Raw genomic sequence first — 22,185 nt, forward strand, 5'->3', positions numbered from 1 at the left:
ATATAGATACATACATACATACATATATACATAAATAGATTGTGTGTATATATATATATATATATATATATATATATATATATGTGTGTATATATACATATACATATATATACATATATATATATATATATATACACATATACATATACATATATATACATATACACATATATATATATATATATATATATATATATATATATATATATATATATATACATATATTTAAATAGCTGCTTGTAAAAAGCCTAATTTCCTCCTGAGGACAAATTAAAGTTTATCAATCATAGGCTACATTAATGGAGAGAAGGAGAACAGGAGGTATGTGGAGTACGTCTTCTGGTGCAGGCAGAAACACCTGCAGCTCAACATCAGCCGCCGGTGGACTACTGGGATACCAAAGAGTTTCTGAGACTTGTTATCATTCAGGCAGAGGATGTGTAAGAGGCGTAGAGCTACAAGTACCTGGGGGTTCATATAAACAGCAAACCGGACTGGTCTGACAACACAATGGCGTTATACAACAAGGGCCAGAGCAGACTGTACTTCCTGAGGGAACTCTGGTCTTTTGGTGTATGTGGCAAGCTACCAGAAATGTTCTACCTATGCTATTGTCTAGTGGGGAAGCAGCTTGAGTTCAAACAATGCAAAATGCCTGAACAAACCAATCAGGAAAGCCTGCTCAATTACAGGACTAGCCCTGAACCTACTGGAAACTGCTGTTTAAAAGAGACTGGTGGTAAAATTAGATGGCACCGTGAAAAACCCTCTCCAGAAGGCGTTCTCTTGGGACACTTTTATGCCGCGGGCTAATTCTATCATGGTGTGCTACAGTTAGGTTGCAACACACGAGATCTTTTCTGCCTGCTGCACTTAGACAATTCAGTGCTTCCTCCTGACATCCCAGACTTAGTACAGTGGTACCTCGGTTTAGGTCCTTAATCCGTTCCAGATCCTTGGACTTATACCAAACAGGATGTATACCAAACAAATTTTTCCCATAAGAAATAAAGGGAAAATGATTAACCCATTCCCATGAAAAAAATCCTATTGTTACTGGCATATTATACATTGATAGGGTTGTATAAAATAATTTAAACACTGCTTAAAACTAAAATACATAAATACAAAAGCAATTAGATGAAATAAATGACAATTTAACCTCACTTTACTTTTTAATAATGTCTGTTTTTCACAATCGTAGATACCGTCGTTCTCGGCATACGGTATGCAGCAGCCATGTCCCGGATATGCATGCCATCTACATACTTTTCAACAATCGATTCAAATTTACACGAAAAAACACAAAATCACGTGAAAATTCACAGAGAGTTATAGCGCGGGTTGTTCACCAAATGGTAGCAACTGGCGTACTGACGCTTGTGGGCAGTCGTGGCTTTGTCTCAAGAGAGGTAAACAAGGGTAGCACGCGGTGTTCTAGCACGCCGGTCGTATTCCAAAAAAAAATTGTATACCAATCAAACTTTTTCGCATCTAAACAGGAGGTACACCAAGTTGGACTTATTCCAAAGAGGACATACCTGTATACCGAGGTACCACTGTACTTATGTTCTGAAAGTTTGCTTGTACTCTTTTTTCTATTTCTGATTAATATATATTATTTACTGTTATTATCTATCGATTGATTGATTGTATGATTTGTCCTGCAAGTCTGTATCTTTGTTTTTTTATGTTTCTGCTGCTACATGCATCTAAATTTCTATTGGGATTGATAACATTTATTTAATCTAATTTAAGGTGCATGCATGTGTGACCCGACATTTTCGCGATAGACATATGCGCACCGACAAAATAGCACCGATTAAAATGTGCCGTCAAAATCGCGCCGACAAAATTGCGGAAGTTTCATTAAATATGAATTACTAGTTTAAAGCATATATAATAATGTTTATTTTAGAAGTCAATATTATGAGATGCACATGCCATCAGCACGGCACGCAGATAGTCCTTAATATCACGCCCTGCATATGCAGGAAGAATTGCAGCAAGGGCGTCCCACTCTCTTGGCCTCTCTCGCAATTTTGTCGTTGCGATTTTGTCGACGCTCATTTGTCGAAAACCAGTTAGCGGGTTTGTCGGCACTCATTTGTCCGTTGCGGCTTTGAAAGGGCGCATATGTCGGTGAACCCATGCATGTATGGCACTATATAATAGAATATAGAATGTGTAGCCATAGTCAAGACTCACAAAGTATCCTGGTTTGGTTCAACATACGGATTTGGGCATAGTGAATGCAGGCAGTGCTACCTCTGATCCGAAATGAGAGATTTGAGGTGGATCCATTAGTGTGAATGAGCAGGCAGGGAGATTAGAGTGCACAGAGCCGCACGGGTGAAGCCGAAGAAGACTGGATGGCTTTGGTGGGCCAGGCTGTGGATTAAACCTTAGGGAGCAATATTCCTTGCATTTCACCACAAGTCAAGTCGGGCAGCATGCACTGGTACAGCACGTTGCCACACCCACTACACGACGAAACAACTCGGGATCCTGGTTTGCAACCCCTCCAGGCAGACACGCAGTCCAGTCCCACCCTCCAGAAATCACCCTCTGTCAGCCGCAGCCAGGTGTTACGTGGTCGACCACTTGGCCTGGTCCAGCCACTCTGGTCCCCAACAATGGGGATCTTACGAGCCGGATCATCCTCGGGGAAATGTGCCACATGGCTGCAGTACCGTAACTGATGCTTCCTCACAATGCTGGTAATGTGCCTCATTCGGGAATCACAAAGTCAAACCAATGGTACCCAAGGATTTTCCAGAGAGACACAGTACCAAAGGATTCCAATATTCGTCTTAGGTCACTGGATAGCGTCTATGACTCACAAACAGGAAGCACCGGAACTCTAAAGACTTGGACCTTCGTCCAATGGCATAGATATCGAGAGTGCCACACACCCCTTTCCAGCGACCTCATGGCCCCCCATGCTCTCCTAATCCGTCTACTAACTTCATAGGGAAGAGTCACCAGAGACATGAACGTCACTGCCGAGGTAAGTAAACCTCTCAACAAGGTCGACACTTTTTCCACAAACACTGCTGATGGGCGTGCCCAAGAGGTCATTAAAGGCTTGGCTCTTTGGTTTTTATCAGGACCCTCACAAGCCCAGACACTAAGACCGCTCACTCAGTCTCTCGAGCTCCACGATCAGAGCCTCCATTGACTCCGTGAAGATCACAGCATCGTCAGCAAAGTCAAGATCAGTGAATCTCACCACAAACAACTTTAAACTCACCCAAATGATTTACTTACTTATTTATTTTAAACAGAGCTTTCAATTCTAAAATGAATTTCTGGGGCAAAACTAGATGTGAAATGTAACTTTGCTGTTTTGCTCATGCTGCACATACTGTACATTCTAAGAAACTATCGGAAACAACTGCCGGAAAGTTCCAGCTTAACGACAGGTACACTAAAGGCAAATAATATTTGTTTTTTTGAGGTGGTGGTACTTCGGATGATTGAAGGTCCAGATAATCAACAGTCTACAGTATTTTGATTTTTAAGTGCTACTTAGACACATACCAGTGTAGAATAACAGCCTAACAATGCAGTTGCATTTCTGAATTAAATTAGAGTGCTTGTCTATAGTGTTATTAACCATCATAAAGCACTTTATGAAGCAAACAAAACGACAATACAGCATCACAGATACAAACAGATTCCTACAATGAAATCACTACATAAACAAAAATACCAAGAGTGCCAGTCACAGAAACGCTGTACAAGGGAGCAGGCTATGGTGTTAAACCTGAATCTTTTCTAATAAGATGTTTTGTCCACATCTACCTTGAAGTGCTTTCTTTCCAGTTTGAGGTCTTCTGTCACCTTCAGACCAACCAGAAGAGCTAGGCCTAGTTAGCTCTTCATCACCTTTTGGGGACTGCTGCCATCAAGATCCCTAATTATTATACAAGATCTTTAATTATTTCATGACAGCCTACAATTTATTTTGACGCTTAAACCTACTATGCTGAGAAGTCAGGCCCCATCTTATGACCATATTCTTACTCTCTCTCACCCTGATGGAGATGGCTCTGCCACGACACTTTAAAATAACAAATTCCAGCCTTTAATAAAGAAACATATTTCCAGAATCTGCTTTGTAATTAAAAGAAAAAAATGTCTCTGGATGTGCCATGAGAAGTACCCACCTGCTCTGGGGCTCCTCTCCTGCAGGGATGAGACAGGCTTTCTCAAGGAGCTCCATCTCTTCTGTTCTCTGGGCCTTTTCCTGGATCCGTATTCCAATTTGTGGAACCTCAGTTGACGGCTCTGGCCTTGGAAGTGTGGTGATGGCACCTAAATTCTTTGATTTGACAACCTGAAAAAATACATATATACATAGTTAATATGAAATAGGTATATATGATTGAAAACCAGTAAATTGCCCAGCCTGTTAAGTAGAAGACACCGACTTGTTATGCATTACACTAAGAAATGCAGTAACAGTGAATGGAGGTGACCAGGAGAAGAAACGTCCATAAACTAGACAGACATTTAGCAACCAAAAGTTCATCAAATCACTCTCTGTCCCTAAAACAATAATCCAAAGTCGTAGTCTTTAAATAAGAAACAAGTAATGACGAATAATCTATCTGTGAACTAGACACTTGCAAGAGGGTTTTTATCCGTAAACTCGGATGAAGACAGATATTAAGTGCTGGCTTAAAACACTGCACCAGCGATGTCACACTGGATCCCAAAATGGAGGCACCCATGATGAAAATAAAAGGTACATCGTTTGTTTCTTGTTTTCCCGGTGCTCGTGTCCGAGATGTAATGAAACGTGCGCCAGCAGTCTACGAGAAACACAAGGAGAGGGCAGTTGGATCAATCGTCTTGCATGCCGTAAGCGATATAAGGCACCGACAATCAGAAATCCTGAAGGCTGACTTCGCAGCTCTGATTAGAGACACGAAGGAGAGGACCCCATCGGCAAAGATCTTCGTCTCGGGTCCACTACCTCTCGTCAGACGATCCAACGAGTACTACAGTCGTCTGCTAGGGTTGAACAACTGGCTACAGGGTTTCTGCAAGAAGAAGGATGTCGGCTTCATCAACAATTGGAATCTCTTTTTGGAAAGGCCGCGTCTCTTCAAGCGTGATGGCCTGCATCCGAACAGTTTCGGTGCCCGGGTCCTCTCCGAAAACATATCGAAGGTAATTCGTTTTTCTTGACTATCTATCTCTGCTCTTAACCCCGTCCGAAATAATACTGTTGTGCCAGGACATGATGAATGTTTAATAGAGTCTTCCGTTAAAGTTCACACCATTAATACTGTAATAAGCAATCTCAATGCACGTAGAAAACCTAGGAAATACGGCATAAACTCCAATAATCTAATTAAAATCACTATTTTAGAGGAACAATGTATTAAAACTATAAAACAGATCAGATTAAACAAAAATATACACAGAGCGCTAATAATAATAATTTAGTTCCTATTCCAAATAACAATAACGCACATAGTACTCATCTCTGCACCTCCAAACATTAAATATGGCACTATTAAATGTCAGAGCTTTAACTAACAAAACGTTTTTATCAACGATCTTATTAGTGATAAAAATAGATCTTATTGCACTAAATGAAACATGGCTGAATTCAGATGCGCGTCAGTTTTAATCGAATCTGCCCTCCGGATTACAGTTTTACTCATTCAAACCGCCAGGGAAAAGGGGCGGATTGGCTAACATTTACTCGAGCGATTAAAATGTAAAGATGTCAGTTTTGGTAAGTTCAAGTCCTTTGAGTATCTCGCCGTTGTTATTCATGGAGATTCTCAAGTTCTAGTACTATCCGTGTATAGACCTCCTAAATATAACGTCGTTTTTGAGGAATTCTCTGACTTAATGTCAATTTTAATTACTAATTATGACACACTCCTAATAGTTGGCGACTTTAATTTTCATATAGATAATCAGTGTGATCTAAAAGTAAAAGAATTTATGAACCTCCTGGATTCTTTTGATTTGAGACAACTCATAAATCAGCCTACACATAAAGCAGGTCATACATTAGACTTAGTGATTACTAAAGGACTGAAAGTTGATATAAAACAGATCATTGATATTGGTCTATCAGACCATTTTCTTCTACTTTTTAATATAGAAATAATGATAAAAACACTCATGAGAAGCATATTGTTAAAAACGCTTCTTTGATTCGCAGCAGCTTTAAAACTTACAAACATTTTAAGCAATCAGTCCGTTTATAGTGCCAGCTATAATAGCGAGGACAATGTAAATAGTAAGGTGGAAAGATTTAATTCTAAAGTGAGAGCTGCTGTTGACATAGTTGCACCTGAAAAGACAGTGAAAAAATCTTCTAGCATTGTTATACCATGGAAGACCCAAAGAGTGTCTGATTTAAAGAGAACATGCCGTAGAGCTGAGCGTCAATGGAGGAAGAGTAAACTTACTATCCACCACGAAATATTAAAAGTCAAAATAACAGAATACAATAACACTGTCCGTCTTGAGAGACGCTGCTATTTCTCTAATATTATAAATAACAATGCTAGTAATCCTAGAGTCTTATTTTCAACAATTGATCGCCTACTAAACCCAGGTAGCTCAAAGGAATGCCTCCTAAGTGCTTCCAGTGAAACCTGTGAGGCTGTCGCTGTATTTTCAATCAAAAATTAATGATATTAGAAATAACATAGTATATCTCCCCAACACTAAGGATCCCCTAAACCCCAACATCCTGTTATAAACAAATTAAACTCTTTCACTAGGATAGATTTACCTGATTTACAAAAATAATATCTCAATTAAAACCCTCCACCTCGTCCTTGACCCGATACCAACAAGGTTTTTCAAAGAAGTATCAGGCGTGCTAATTGATAATGTTCTTGACATAGTAAATTCGTCACTAGATACTGGGGTCTTCCCAGACTGTCTTAAGACTGCTGTAGTTAAACCCCTACTTAAGAAACATAATCTTGACCCCTCGCTCTTGAAAATTTTAGACCCATCTCTAACCTGCCTTCTTAAGTAAAGTTCTAGAGAAGGCAGTCATTATGCAGTTAAATGACCACCTAAATAAACATGCTATTCTTGATAAATTTCAGTCAGGTTTTAGAACAAATCACAGCACAGAAACTGCACTCGTTAAAGTAGTAAATGACTTGCGGGTAAATGCAGACAGAGGCCATTTATCTGTTCTCATCCTCTTAGATCTGAGTGCTGCATTTGACACCATTGATCACAACATTCTTAGAAATCGCCTTAGTCAATGGGTGGGCCTCTCTGGCAGTGTCTTAAATTGGTTTGAATCCTACCTGACAGGGAGAAAATATTTTGTTAGTTGTGGGAATTACAACTCGAAGACACATGATATCCAATATGGTGTTCCACAAGGCTCTATCCTGGGTCCGCTGTTATTCTCAATCTACATGCTTCCGTTAGGTCAGATTATCTCAGGGCACAACGTGAGCTACCACAGCTATGCTGATGACACACAGCTGTACTTATCAATAGCACCTGATGACCCTGATTCTATTGATTCACTAACACAATGTCTGACTAGTATCTCAGAATGGATGAATAGTAATTTTCTCAAGTTAAATAAAGAGAAAACTGAAATTTTAGTGATCAGCAATAATGGATACAATGAGGCTATTAGAAATAAACTGGATACATTAGGATTAAAAGTCAAGACGGAGGTAAAAAGCTTAGGGGTGATTGTTGACTGTAATCTGAATTTTAAATCACATATTAATCAGATCATTAGGACAGCATTTTTCACTTAAGAAACATAAGTAAAGTTAGACCTCTTATATCACTGAAAGATGCTGAGAAATTAGTTCACGCGTTTGTTTTCAGTCGACTAGATTACTGTAACGCACTCCTCTCAGGACTACCCAAAAAAGATATAAATCGTTTGCAACTAGTGCAGAATGCAGCTGCTAGAATCCTAACTAGGAAAAGAAAATCAGAACACATTACTCCAGTTTTGATGTCACTACACTGGTTACCTGTGTCATTCAGAATTGACTTTAAAATTCTGCTTATGGTTTATAAAGCCTTAAATAATCTCGCCCCATCTTATATATCGGAATGTCTGACACCTTATATTCCAAATCGTAACCTCAGATCCTCAAATGAGTGTCTCCTTAGAATTCCAAGAACAAAACTTAAAAGAAGTGGTGAGGCGGCCTTCTGCTGTTATGCACCTAAAATCTGGAATAGCCTGCCAATAGGAATTCGCCAGGCTGATACAGTAGAGCACTTTAAAACACTGCTGAAAACACATTACTTTAACATGGCCTTTTTATAACTTCATTTTAATCGTAATTTAACTTAATCCTGATACTCTGTATGTTCAATTCATCATAACAACTATTCATGGTGGCTCTAAAATCGGTACTGACCCCTACTCTCTTTTCTGTTTCTTTTTCCGGTTTCTTTGTGGTGGTGGCCTGCACCACCTCCACCTACTCAAAGCTTCATGATGCTCCAACAATGATGGACGGATTAAAAGGCAGAAGTCTACGTGACCACCATCATCATCAAGCCCTTCCGTGAGAATCCTAAATCCAAAGAGGACTGTTTCATTTATGTTAGGTAGAATGCCCAGAGGGGACTGGGCGGTATCATGGTCTGGAATCCCTACAGATTTTATTTTTCTCCAGCCGTCTGGAGTTTTTGTTTTTCTGTCCCCTGGCCATTGAACCTTACTCTTATTCGATGTTAATGTTGATTTATTTTTTATAATTATGTCTTTCATTTTTCTATTCTTTAATATGTAAAGCACTTTGAGCTACTGTTTGTATGAAAATGTGCTATATAAATAAATGTTGTTGTTGTTGTTGTTGTTACATATTTCTGCCATAAACTTGAATCCTAGCAAAAAAATAAAAACACAAAAATCAGTTTCAGTGACCCAAAAGTCTTCAACAGGAAGTAAACCTCAGCAGAAAGAACTTTATAAAAAAAACATATTAAAAAAAAACAAAAAAAAACCTATGGCAATTCTGAATGTCCAAAGAGACTGGACCTAAAAAGTGGTGCTGCCTGCGATCTCACCCAGCGTGTATTCCAACACATGAAGCTGAAATCCCCGTTGTGCTGCCTTCTTTTATTTTTTTTTATCAAATCCAGTGTGTGCACATCCCCATCTAACACAAAGTACGAGAGATCCTGGAAATGCTAACCTGGGAAATTCACACTCTACAATGAAACCCAAAGACAATGCAGTGATGAACAAAAGCAGCTTGAAATGAACACTCGCAGCCCGTACACTACACTGCATGAAAACACTTTCAGAAACTGGACAAGTTACGCAGGCTGTTGTGTGGGCCCCATGTCCTAGGCCAGTAAGGTCACCTTCAGTACTGTAGTCACATTTCCATTTGTCATCTCCATGAAGTCCAGAGACAAAGGGGAAACTGCTGCCGTTCACCACATAGGATTGTTGTTCTTCTGATGCGGCAATATGAGGAGCGGGCAGGTAACAAGAGAAGAGCATTAGACACACCTGTCTGCCTCAAACTGAACAGCAGTGGGTGTTGAAAGGTCATTCACACTGGACTGTGTGACTTGGAGTGTCAGGTCAGCAAATGTCACTTCTTCTTGGTGAGTGGAGGGAGATACTGTATGTCACGAATATCTGGCCTTTGCAGAGGCTGCATCCTATAGCAATCCAGGGCCTACAGCATTGAGACAGAGCTACTGCGTATAATGGACAGAATGGACAAAACGCTGTATAAGTCAAGTCAAGTCAACTTTATTTATAAAGCACTTTACTTACAACAGCCGCTGACCAAAGTGCTGAACATAGGCTAAAATAAATTTAAACAAAACAAACTAATAAATAAGTAGATAAAATACAATCAAATAAAACAAATTAAAACATAGTAAAAACAACTAAACAGAGTTAACACAGAGTAACATCAACTGCCACACAGGATCAAACGCCAAACCAAAAAGATTGGTCTTAAGAGCAGACTTAAAAATGGGCAGTGAGGAGGCCTGTCTAATGTGGATCGGCAGTGAATTCCAGAGCCTTGGAGCCACAACAGAAAAAGCCCTATCCCCCCCTGAGCTTTCGGTGAGTCCTAAGAACATCCAGAAGCAGCTGACCAGCTGATCTGAGTGAGCGGGAAGGAGAGTGCATATGCAGCAGCTCAGCGAGGTAGGGCGGAGAACGGCCATTTAAGGACTTAAAAACAAATAAAAGAATCTTAAAATGAACTCTAAACTGAACAGGCAGCCAGTGCAGTGAGGATAATATAGGTGTGATGTGCTCATTCTTTCGCGTGCCAGTTAAAAGGCGTGCAGCAGCATTTTGCACCAGCTGCAGCCGAGACAGGGTGGACTGGCTAACACCAACATACAACGAATTACAATAATCCAATCGGGTTGTAATTAAGGCGTGGATTACTGTTATAAATTGATCTTTGGAAAGAATGTTTTTTATCTTCGCCAAACGTCTTAGCTGAAAAAAAACAGATTTCACCACCGCACTGATCTGACCGTCCAGTCTAAGATTCTCATCTATCCTAAAACCCAAATTTGTAATGACAGTACCATATTGTGCAAGGGGACCCAAATCCACAGGAGCAGAAGTAGAAAAAGACCCACTGGTGCCCCCAGGACCAAAAACTATAACCTCGGTCTTATTTTCATTAAAACTTAAAAAATTCACTGCCATCCAAGCTTTCACCTCTTCTAGGCACATAACCAACATTTGTATGGAGTAAGCATCCTTGCGTTTGAGGGGTACATATACTTGAGTATCGTCTGCATAACAATGGAAAGCAATTTTATGCTTTCTAAGAATAGAGCCAAGAGGTAGGAGATACAACGAAAATAGCAAAGGACCAAGTATGGAGCCTTGCGGAACCCCACACGATAGTGAAGCAGAGGAAGATCTAAACTCATCCAGCCTCACTGAAAAAGATCTCTGAGTCAAGTACGATTTAAACCACGCCAAGGCAGTACCACGAATGCCCACACAGTTTTCCAGACGAGATAATAAAATACTATGATCTATAGTATCAAAGGCAGCTGCTAAATCGAGCAGAACTAAAATCACATAATCCCCTGAGTCTGTTGCCAAAAAGATGTCATTAAAAACCTTCAGTAATGCGGTTTCAGTACTGTGAAATGGCTTAAAACCAGATTGAAACACTTCGAGTACATCACTTTCATCTAAAAAGGCTTTCAATTGAATATACACACTTCTCTCAAAATTTTGGAGAGAAATGGAAGCTTGGAAATCGGTCTAAAATTGGATAGTACAGTGGGATCTAGGCTTGGTTTTTTGATCAATGGTTGCACTATGGCATGTTTAAACAAATTAGGAACTATGCCTGAGGAAAGGCTACTATTGATAATAGCAAGAACAGATGGTCCTAAAACAGAAATAATCTCTTTAAAAAGAGAAGGTGGGACAACATCAAAAGGAGAACCTGAGGGCTTCAATTGACCAATAATCTCATATAGACAGGATAGAGTCACCGGCTCAAACTGATAAAAAACAGCAGAGCAGGGGAGAACGGCTAAGGGGTCATAAACAGTGAGAGGTATATGAGCCCTAACATTATTCACCTTATCCACAAAAAAGTGCAAAAATTTCTCACATGTCTCAAAAGAGGGGTCCAAGCAGATATTCTGTGGAGCATTTAAAACCCTATCTATAGTGTCAAATAACACACGAGGCTTATGACAGTTTGACAGAATAATATTTGACATGTACGCTCTTTTGGCGTCTTTCACAATAAACTGATAACGACGCCAGCAGTCTTTTAATATTTGAAACGATACATGCAAATTGTCCTTTCTCCATTTGCGCTCAGCTCTTCGGCACTCGCGTCTGACAGCACGAGTTGTGTCATTCAACCAGGGCTCGGATTTCATTTTAGGCTGTCTGGTTTTTAATGGAGCCACAGCATCTAAAACAGTTCGGCAGGTGGAATGAAACCAGGAGCAGAGCTCCTCCGTATCGGAGGACGCAGATTCAGGAAGATCCCATTGACTAAACAAAGCAGAAAAATATACAGCAGTGGATGGATTAATGACACGACAGCGCCGCGCAGAAGCGCGGGGTTTACCAGCTTTACAAGGCAAGGTGATGTCAAATATTACAGGCTTATGATCTGAAAACACTGTGTCCAAAATTGTCAAATTCGCCACAGAAAAGCCAAGCGATAAGACAAGATCCACCGTGTGCCCAAGTTCATGCGTCGGTCCAGACACCCACTGCATAAAACTAAAAGAGTCAATTAGACTTAAAAAGTCCTTCACCATCGGTTTATCAGGACAGCATACATGTATATTAAAATCTCCAAGAATAAGGACTCGATCATATTTAGGCACAATTTCAGCCAGCAAGTCTGAGAAATCATTGAGAAAGTCCTTATTATATTTAGGAGGCCGATAAATCACAGCAAACAACACTGGGAGCGAGCAACCTAGCTCAAATAAACTCAAAGCTAGAAGGAGAAGATGATAAAGAAAGCTGCTTACATGTATATTTATTAAGAAAAACAGTTGCAATTCCTCCACCTCGGCCTGATGTCTGAGGAGAATTAAAGTAAGCACAGTCCATAGGTAAAAGCTCTGAGAAAACGCTGGACTCACCAACATTCAACCAAGTCTCCATCACACAAAGAAAATCCAGTCCATTGGAGATGAAGAAATCCTTAAGAATAAAAGTTTTATTTGACAGGGATCTAGCGTTTACCAGACCAATCCTGGCAGGAGCCGGTGTCATCGGGGCGCCTGCATTCCGAAGAGGCCGCAGATTTCCCAAAACCGCTCCGCGTTGTCGGGGGTGGGAATAGTAAGAACAGCTGGGCTGTGGCAGCCGGGAGAACTCCTCCGATCGGGCCACAGGTACCAACCAGGTGTAAGCAGGATCCCAAAGATGTCGGGGAGAAAAGAGGCTATAAATGCATCTGAATACAATCAGAGACCTGGCAGAGAAGGCCTTCAGCCTCACCAGCCTACCGCTGCGTTTACCCCGGCGACGATGGCGCCTCCTACGGTAAGGTGGAACTGGAGCACGACGGAGAAAATCGGGAATGTCCGACAAAAGCGATGGCAAAGTTTCCTGGGCACCATCATAACACTTTTCCTCAGGAAAACTTTGCAGTTCAAAAAGAGTTTGGCGATCAAACACCAGGAGAGCATCAACATCTAGGGCAGTAAAAGTCAAAAGCAACTCAAACATAACCAGAACTGGCAAAGCAAAACGGCATGCCACACACACAGGCGCCATCTTGATTGTATAACTGAAAGGCAGATGTAGGTATCTGCAATGGCGATTGTGCAGTCTCACAAGACATTGTACAAAGTAAGTAATAAACTTCTCAGTCACTAAACTGTTCAGAACAGCCCTCAGCTCCTCTTCTTAAGCAGTTTTTATTTGGTTTGTCAATATTCTATTATCCTGCGGTGGGTTGGCACCCTGCCCAGGATTGGTTCCTGCCTTGTGCCCTGTGTTGGCTGGGATTGGCTCCAGCAGACCCCCGTGACCCTGTGTTCGGATTCAGTGGGTTGGAAGATGGATGGATGGATGGAATACTCTATTATATGCAGCATGTCCATACTTATCTAGAAGCATCTTGTTTCGCACATTATGCAAAACTGTCTTTGTGCTGGGTGCCGCACGCTCATTTCCAGCTAAGGGGTGAACCAACTGTCTCTCCAGTGTGTGGGTGCATGTCCAGCCTGAAATGTCCCGTTTGGCAGTGGGGCTTGAAAGTCATCACCCGTTCTAAAATGAGGACTGACAGTTTTGCTTTTATGTTTTAAATTGTATCGTTACAATTTTACTTCAAGCCTTCACCAGCTAAGGTAATTTAGTACAAGAGGAGATATCAAAAGTCCAGGACCACTTGTTGCCCTTCAAGGTAACCAAGGTAGTAAAAACAACCAAAAAATCAATTTAAGGATGTCATCGTTCACAAGACATTACACTGCATTTTGAGTTCCACCCACCGTTAAGGGCCATCGTACAAAATTTAGAAAGGCCGCGACGAAAGCCCACGTATGCTCCTTGAACTTCAAGGAATTGACACAGAAGTGTGTTTGAAAGATGTGTGGAAAGAAGAGGACTGTACATAGAAAATTAATTTTTTTTCAATGGTCTGCTGGTCTCATGGTAGATAGCGGCGCTAGAGGAAGTGCAGTACACCGTACCGAGTCATGAGGTGTAGGTCATCTGCATGTTCTTTTTGTGGTATTGTTGCTTGTCCTTTATCACCTTCAGAGCTGTTCAATTCTAAACCGTTGGCTGAAAGTCCTCAATGTTGCTGTGTCACAGAGGGGATGTGAAGTGTTGTTCATAATGGCACTCCGTTTTTTGTTTTCATTTTCTCCTCCTGGAGGTCCAGAATGTGTCTCATAACTGAGCCTGCCAGCTTAATTAGCTTGTTGATTCGGTGGGCCTCTCTTGATGTGATGTCACCAGCCCAGCTCACCACAGACTGGCCATCACAGAGTTGTGGAAGATGTGAAGGATGTCCCTTCTCACATTAAAGGAAAAAGAGCCAGCTCTGCCTTTTCTTAAATAAACTGCTTGAAAAAATGAGACGACCCCCAAAACAGGAATGAATGGTTTAACATTTGGCTACGGTCAGTGTCACTACTGGTATCATGAGGTGATACCTGGACCCTACAGAGCTGGCACAGGTAGTCCAAATTCTCCAGGATGGCAGGAACATCAATACGTGGCACTGCCAGGTGGTTTGCTGTGCGTCGTCCAGCACAGTCTCAAGGGCATGGAGGAGATTCCAGGAGATAGACAGGCAGTTCCTCTAGGAGAGCTGGACAGGGCCCCTTGTAGAAGGTCCTTAAACCATCAGCAGGACCCACCGGTATCTGCTCGTTTGGGCAACGAGGAACAGGATGAGCACTGGCAGAGCCTACAAAATGACCTCCAGCAGGCAGGTGTGAATGCCTCTGGCCAAACAATCAGAAACAGACGTCATGAGGGTGGCCCGAGGGCCTGACAATGTCCTCTAGTGGGCACCGTGGAACTCGATTGGAATTTGCCATAGAATACCAGAATTGGCAGGTCCACCACTGGCACCCTGTGCTTCTCACAGATGAGAGGAGGTTCACTCTGAGCACATGTGACAGACGTGAAAGGGTCTGGAGAAGCCGTGGAGAACGTTTTGCTGCCTGTAACATCGTTCAACATGACTGGTTTGGTGGTGGTTCAGTGATGGTCTGGGGAGGCATATCCATGGAGGGACACACAGACCTCTACAGGCTAGACAATGGTGGGCACTGCAGGACTGCCATTAGGTATTGAGATAAAATCCTTGGACCCATTGTCAGACCCTATGCTGGCTCCTCTTGGTGCTTGACAATGCCCGGCCTCATGTGGCGAGAGGATGAAGGAATTGATATCATTGACTGCCCCCACACTCACTCGCCTGACCTCAATCCAACAGAACACCTCTGGGTGGGACATTATGTTTCAGTCCATCCGACACCTCAGACTGTCCTCAGACTGTCCAGGAGCTCAGTGATGCCCTGGTCCAGATCTGGGAGGAGATCTCCCAGGACACCATCCGTCATCTCATTGTGACGTTGTCAGGGATGCATAGAAGCACATTTGGGGCATACAAACTACTGGGTACGATTTGGAGTTGCTGCAATGACATTTTGGCAAAATGGACTTGCCTGCCTGCCGCATCATTTTTTTCACTTTGATTTTCGGGGTTTCTTTCAGTTGAGCCCTCTGTATGTTGATAATTTTCATTTCCACCAAACGATGTTTCATTCTCTCGTTCCTAACACATTACCCAGTTCATAGCAGTATAGATATCAGCATTTTTTTCCCCATTGAGAGCGGATGTGTTTTCAGTGTTCTTTTAATTTTTTTGAGCAATATAGTTCCCCTTTGTTCCAAGACAAGTCCAACTTGTCATTAATATAGACTCCAAAGCTCTTGTAGGTAGGAGTGCACCTCGTCTATATCCACTCAACTGAATAGTGACAAGACATAGAGGTTCTCTCGAGCAGCAAAAGTCAATAAGCAGTCCTTTAGTTTTGCTGATGTTAAGATGCAGGTAATTCTTTCTTCACCAAGAAAAGCCAAGCAAAATGACTCCTTTTATTGGCTAAGTAAAAAGATTACAACATGCAAGCTCTTGAGGCAACTCAGGCCCCCTTCTTCAGGTGAGATGTAATACAGAAACTGGAGTTCCCTGTGTTTATATACACACCATAGGACAAGAAACAACATTGGTAAATCTTTAAATGAAAAATCTTAAATGTAAAAAATTAATAGATTCCTTCAGGCTAAGATTAATTTAACAAGAGAGAGAACTATGATGTCTGGTCAAGATCTTTGGATAAGATGACTGTCCAACAAAGTCCTTTCAAGTTTGTGATGAGTTTTTCAAACCAATGTGGGTCTGTAGTCAGTCCTCATACCTGGCCATAAGACCCATGTCTCTATTCAAGCCATGTTGTAATGTATTAAATTTTAACATGAGCTTAACTTCCAATTCTTTTCTCTCATGCTGTGTTTTGAAGTTGCCCATAAGCACTGGGACTTTAAAGTCCCTCTCACAGTGTCCATGGCACACCCTAGTACTTCACCAAGAAATATAGTTCTCCCCCCGACTCCTCTCCTTTGTCTCACCCCCCTAATCAATTCACCCCATAAGTGCAGAATTATCTGAGAATTTCTGCAAGTGACCTTAACTGCAGTTACATTTATAGTGTGAAGTGAATGAAATCAACCTGGGAGGCTGAAAACAGGAGATGAGCCATGGTAGCTGTTGTTATGCATTGACTTTTTTTAGGTTTGGGGATCAGACAATAACATGGAAGTCAGCAACCAAGCAAAGGTTGTAACCAAAAGCCCATCCTATCATTTTAGCAAAGTCAAAATCAAGTCAAACAACGTATTTGAGAATGAACGTGCCTACTGCTAAACATGAGTCAAGTCATAGCAGGTGGACAATAGATGGACACCACCTACAAGTTACCTCATAAATCAACTTCAGGGCTGTAGCATATTCATATGTAACAGATGAAAACAGAGGGTAGTGGGAATCAGAAATAATTTCAAATCAGCGTGGTGTCACAGAACAGAATATTTGACTTTGCTAGTGTTTTCTTTTATTGGCTAATTAAGATTACAATATACAAGCTTTCGAGGCAAGGACCCTTCTTCAGGCAAGGGGCCAGAGTTGCCCTGAAAGCTTGTATATTGTAATCTTTTCAGTTAGCAAATAAAAATGTGTCATTTTGCTTGACTTCTCACTACATTCATAATGGCTAACACCCTAGTATTAGTGTTTTGTTATTAGACATACTATTGACAGTAGTTATTTAAAAAAAAAAAAAAAAAAATATGTGCATATGTAGAACCCTAAATATCTGAATCTCTCTCAACGACTAGTGCTTCACCAATCATCTTCTATAACTAAATGCACTTGATTAGTATATTAAAGTTACAACCTGACTTTACATCGATGTCAGGAACACATTGATGAGTTTTCACTGTGGCAGTCCTTGTGTTAATAGTAAGAAGTCAGGAACCAAGTCAAAAAATTAAGAGCAAAGCACAAGCACAGCGAGTAGTTTCACCGAATACTGAAACAAATCCGGAATTTACACGTTGGCTTTTATGTGGTCACTCTGATGATATCACACACGTACCCCAGAACATTCCTAACAAAAGACTATACTAACAATAAAAAAACGTCCATTGAAAGAAAAAAGTTACATCAGGGAATAATGTGAAATAAACTTCAACCTCTTAAAAACATTTTTAGGAAGGACATAAACATGAGAATGAGTAAAAACCCTGATTAGGTGCCCGCTTTGTCAGAATACTAGAAACACACAGAATAATCAAATAAAAAACACCCTCATAAAAGGTGTAGAGGGGCTGCAAATTTCCAGTGGTCAGCAGTAGGCCACCTAAAAAGATGACCTGCACTTTTGCAGTATGACTGTCACTCTGTTTTAGGAGGACGTACCACCACAGCCTTATGCCACCATAACAGCAGCACTTTTCCCACATAATTCCAGAGAGCCTTATGGACTTATAATGCCATTCAGATAAAACATTCAACTTGCTTGTGCAATCTCTCTCTCTCTCCTTTAATAACAAGGGACACCTGAAAGACTCAAAAGGTATGTAATAGGGGGCGCTGCTGCTGCTAACAGACTCCTCTCCTTCTCCTTCTTCAGCTCAGAGAGGACAGTCCCGAGGCTATCTAGCCATCCCCCTTCTGGAGGATCCAGTATAATTGGAAGACAACGCTGAATGTTGGCATCTCATTTGGACATGAACCATAGAGAAGGATGGAGCTGCTGAGGCTGTTTTCGACTGTTGTAATCACAGAGGCAATTTGTTCATTTCAGCACCATTGAAGGCCTAGTTACTTTGTATGTTATAAGAATAAAAGGGGCAACCCGGTTTGCACCCCAGCAGTTCACAAGGGCTAAGAATATTTCTCCCATAGTGTCTTTTATACCCACCTAATCAAACAGTGCCTGTAATGTGCTCTAAAATAGACACAAACTTACAAACACTTTTAAAATGTATCTACCAATATGATTTTAGTCTTTGTTCATCTATTTGGAACAGTTGAGCTTTATACCCTTTTTTAATTCTTTTTAAAACTTCCATCTAAGAGGATTTCAAAACATCAAGTTTTTTAATCTCTGCCTGCGTCACTGTTAGTCATAATAAAATAGTTCTCAACAGTTTGTTTTAGATTGGTTACTTGTTTGGGTTTCCTTGATTTTGTATTTACTGTACTTAAAACTTTTATTCTGCTTGTGCTGCATTTGGTGTAAAGGTGGGATATCTGATGACAAACAAAGTGAATCTCCACGGTCAACTGGCCATAGTTCAACAATGAATTAATGGACGGGTAGTGCCAAGCTCCATTTGCAATCATCAGTTACAAACTACTGCCATCCCTTCACATTCCCAAGGGTTAGGAAAAGAAGACCACTGTGAATGTGAAATTTCATAAATACTGGGGCCCCCCCTAACTGTAGTAGGGTATTTTAATTTGTTTGATTACTTTAAGGCTCGTTTTTACTTACTCCGCTGGGGAAACTAACACCGGCACCCGTGTGCACTTGCCATAAAAAGCTAACTGGCAATTAGCAGAGTGGTAAGTGTATTGTGTCAGCTGGGGTAGGCCGAATGAATTAAAAGAAAAAAAACGAAGAGAGAAAAAGAAACTGGAAGATAGGAAATCAAGAAGTAAGCTGAGAAGGATGCCTAGAGTTCAATGCGAGTAAACACAGGAGACAGACGGTGAGAGTGCGAGTGAAAAAGAATGTGAACATGAGTGTGTGCGAGCAAATGCAAAGTGCGAACCTGCTGGCAGAAGATGTCCGGATCTGCTGAATAACAATGAAGGCACTGAAGGCAAAAGGCAGCTGACAAACTCCCCACAGTTTCTTTTCAACAAAAATAACCTTTAATGTTAACAACATAGCAGCCACTTACACTAAATTGCTCTATTTGAGTACAAAAGGAGGTTCTGCTCAAGCTTTATAACACACTGGTGAGGCCTCATCTGGAGTCCTGGGTGCAGCTTTGGTCTCCAGGCTGCTAAAAAAGGACGTAACATCACAAGAAAAGGTCTAGAGAAGAGCGACTAGGCTGATTCAGGGCTATAGGGGATGAGTTATGAGGAGAGATTAAAAAAGCCAAGCCTTTACAGTTGATGGAAAAGAAAATTAAGAGGAGTCCTGACTGTTTAAGATTATGAAGAGAATTAGTCCAGTGGATCGAGATGATGACCTTAAAATGAGTTCATTAAGAGCGGACTGGGCAGTCTAATGGTCTGGACCCCCTGCAGATTTTATTTTTTTCGGCTGGAGTTTTTTTTTGTTTTTTCTGCCCACCCTGGCCATTGGACCTTACTCTTATTCTATGTTAATTAATGTTGACTTATTTTTATTTTCTTATTGTGTCTTTTATTTTTCTATTCTTCATTATGTAAAGCACTTTGAGCTACTGTTTGTATGAAAATGTGCTATAGAAATAAATGTTGTTATTGTTGTATTAAGAACACGGGAACACAGATGGAAACTTGTTCAAGGGAAATTTTGCACATACATTGGGAAGAAAACCACAGACACTTGGAATAACTAAGTAAGTAGTATGGTAAACAGTAGGGATTTTCAAAACTAGACTTGCATTTAATTCTTCCAAAATAACAATATAGGTCAGGCAAGCCTTGGTGGGGTGAATGGACTATTGTAATCCAGATTGTTCCAATGAATATTATAACTAATATTTACATTGTGAGCTGGGGGGGGCTGATCACACCCCTACAGATTACAAAAGATGCTGAAAGACTTCCTTCACATTACTCCCTTGCTTGCTGGGCTTACTTGCGGCAGATCTGTTGCACGATCCACGTGGTACTTTGCAGACTTAAAAGTCCGAACAGCTCCTGTTAATTTTGGATTGTTTGCCTTTCTTTCTCTCTCTCTCTGACCTTCCCTGCTCCTGACACGCACATGTGAAAAAGATTGGGAACCCCTCTTAATTCTTTGGATTTTTGTTTCTCATTGGCTAAGCTTTCAAAGTAACAACTTCCTTTTAATATACGACATGCCTTATGGAGACACTAGGATTTTAGCAGTGACATTAAGTTTATTGGATTAACAGAAAGTATGCAAAAATTGGACAGGTGCATAAATTGTGGCACCCCAACAGAGATATGACATCAATACTTAGTTGAGCCTCCTTTTGCTCCTTTGACCCTCTAGACGCTGTCCTCCTATAGTCTCTGATGAGTGTCTGGATTCTGGATGTTGGTATTTCTGACCATTCTTCATACAAAATCTCTCCAGTTCAGTTCAATTTGATGGACAGCCTGCTTCAAATCATCCCATAGATTGTCGATGATATTTAAGTCAGGCGACTGTGACGGCCATTCCAGAACATTGGACTTCTCCCACTGCATGAATGTCTTTGCAGATTTCCAACTGTGTTTTGGGTCATTGTCTTATTGGAATATCCAACCTCTGCGTAACTTCAACTTTGTGACTGATGCCTGAACATTATCCTGAAGAATTTGTTGATATTGGGTTGAATTTATCTGACCCTCGACTTTAACAAGGGCCCCAGTCCCTGAAGTAGCCACACAGCCCCACAGCATGATGGGACTTACACCCGCTACCTACTGTCAAATTTGGTGGTTTTCTTGGAATATGGTGTTCTTCTTCCGCCATGCAAAGCGTTTTTTGTTCTGACCAAATAACTCCATTTTTGTCTCATCAGTCAAAAGCACTTTGTTCCAAAATGAATCTGGCTTGTCTAAATGAGCATTGGCATACAACAAGCGACTCTGTTTGTGGCGTGAGTGTAGAAAGGGCTTCTTTCTCATCACCCTGCCATACAGATGTTCTTTGTGTAAATTGCGCTGAATTGTAGAACGATGTACAGATACACCATCTGCAGTGAGATGTTCTTGCAGGTCTGTGGAGGTGATCTGTGGGTTGTCTGTAACCATTCTCACAATCCTGCTCATGTGCCGCTCCTGTATTTTTCTTGGCCTGCCAGAACTGCTGGGTTTAACAGCAACTGTGCCTGTGGCCTTCCATTTCCTGATTCCATTCCTTACACTTGAAACTGACAGTTTAAACCTCTGAGATGGCTTTTTTTAGCCTTCCCCTAAACCAGGAAACTCAACAATCTTTGTTTTCAGATCTTTTGAGAGTTGTTTTGAGGATCCCTTGCTGTCTGTCACTCTTCAGAGGAGAGTCAAAGGGAAGGAGGCACAACTTGTAATTGACCACCTTAAATATCTTTGACCACTCATGATTGGACACTCCTGTCTGTGAAGTTCAAGGCTTGACAAGCTCATCCTACCAAGTAGTCAGCATTGAGCAGTGACAGGCATTCAAATCAGCACAATGACAAGGGGACCCACATTTTTGCACAGCCAGTTTTTCACATTTGATTTAATTTCATACAACTAAATACTGCGTCACTAAAAATCTTTGTTTGGAAAACACTGCAGTACTCAGATGTTCCTAAGAAATGAAAGACATACCACTTATCTTTTTTGTTGAAAGGAGAGCCAATTATTATGCAGGATGAGACTTTTTCATATGATTGTATCTCTCTCTCTCTCTAATATATCTCTATATATAATCTTCATTTGGATCTTGATCTTTGTTTGTCCACGAATGAATTAGAAG

General features: G+C 41.0%; 1 protein-coding gene across 5 annotated transcripts in view; it reads right to left on the reverse strand.

Annotated features, from left to right (window-relative positions):
• fam13a (family with sequence similarity 13 member A) overlaps window positions 1–22,185 on the reverse strand; it is a 256,286-nt gene that overhangs the window by 140,924 nt on the left and 93,177 nt on the right. For all 5 annotated transcript variants that reach the window (XM_039750166.1, XM_039750162.1, XM_039750161.1 and 2 more), the window contains exon 9: window positions 4,173–4,342. In XM_039750166.1, the coding sequence (XP_039606100.1) occupies window positions 4,173–4,342 (170 nt within the window). The remainder of the gene's footprint in view (window positions 1–4,172; window positions 4,343–22,185) is intronic.

This window comes from Polypterus senegalus, chromosome 4, assembly GCF_016835505.1.
Source record: "Polypterus senegalus isolate Bchr_013 chromosome 4, ASM1683550v1, whole genome shotgun sequence".
NCBI classification, from domain to species: Eukaryota; Metazoa; Chordata; class Cladistia; order Polypteriformes; family Polypteridae; genus Polypterus; species Polypterus senegalus.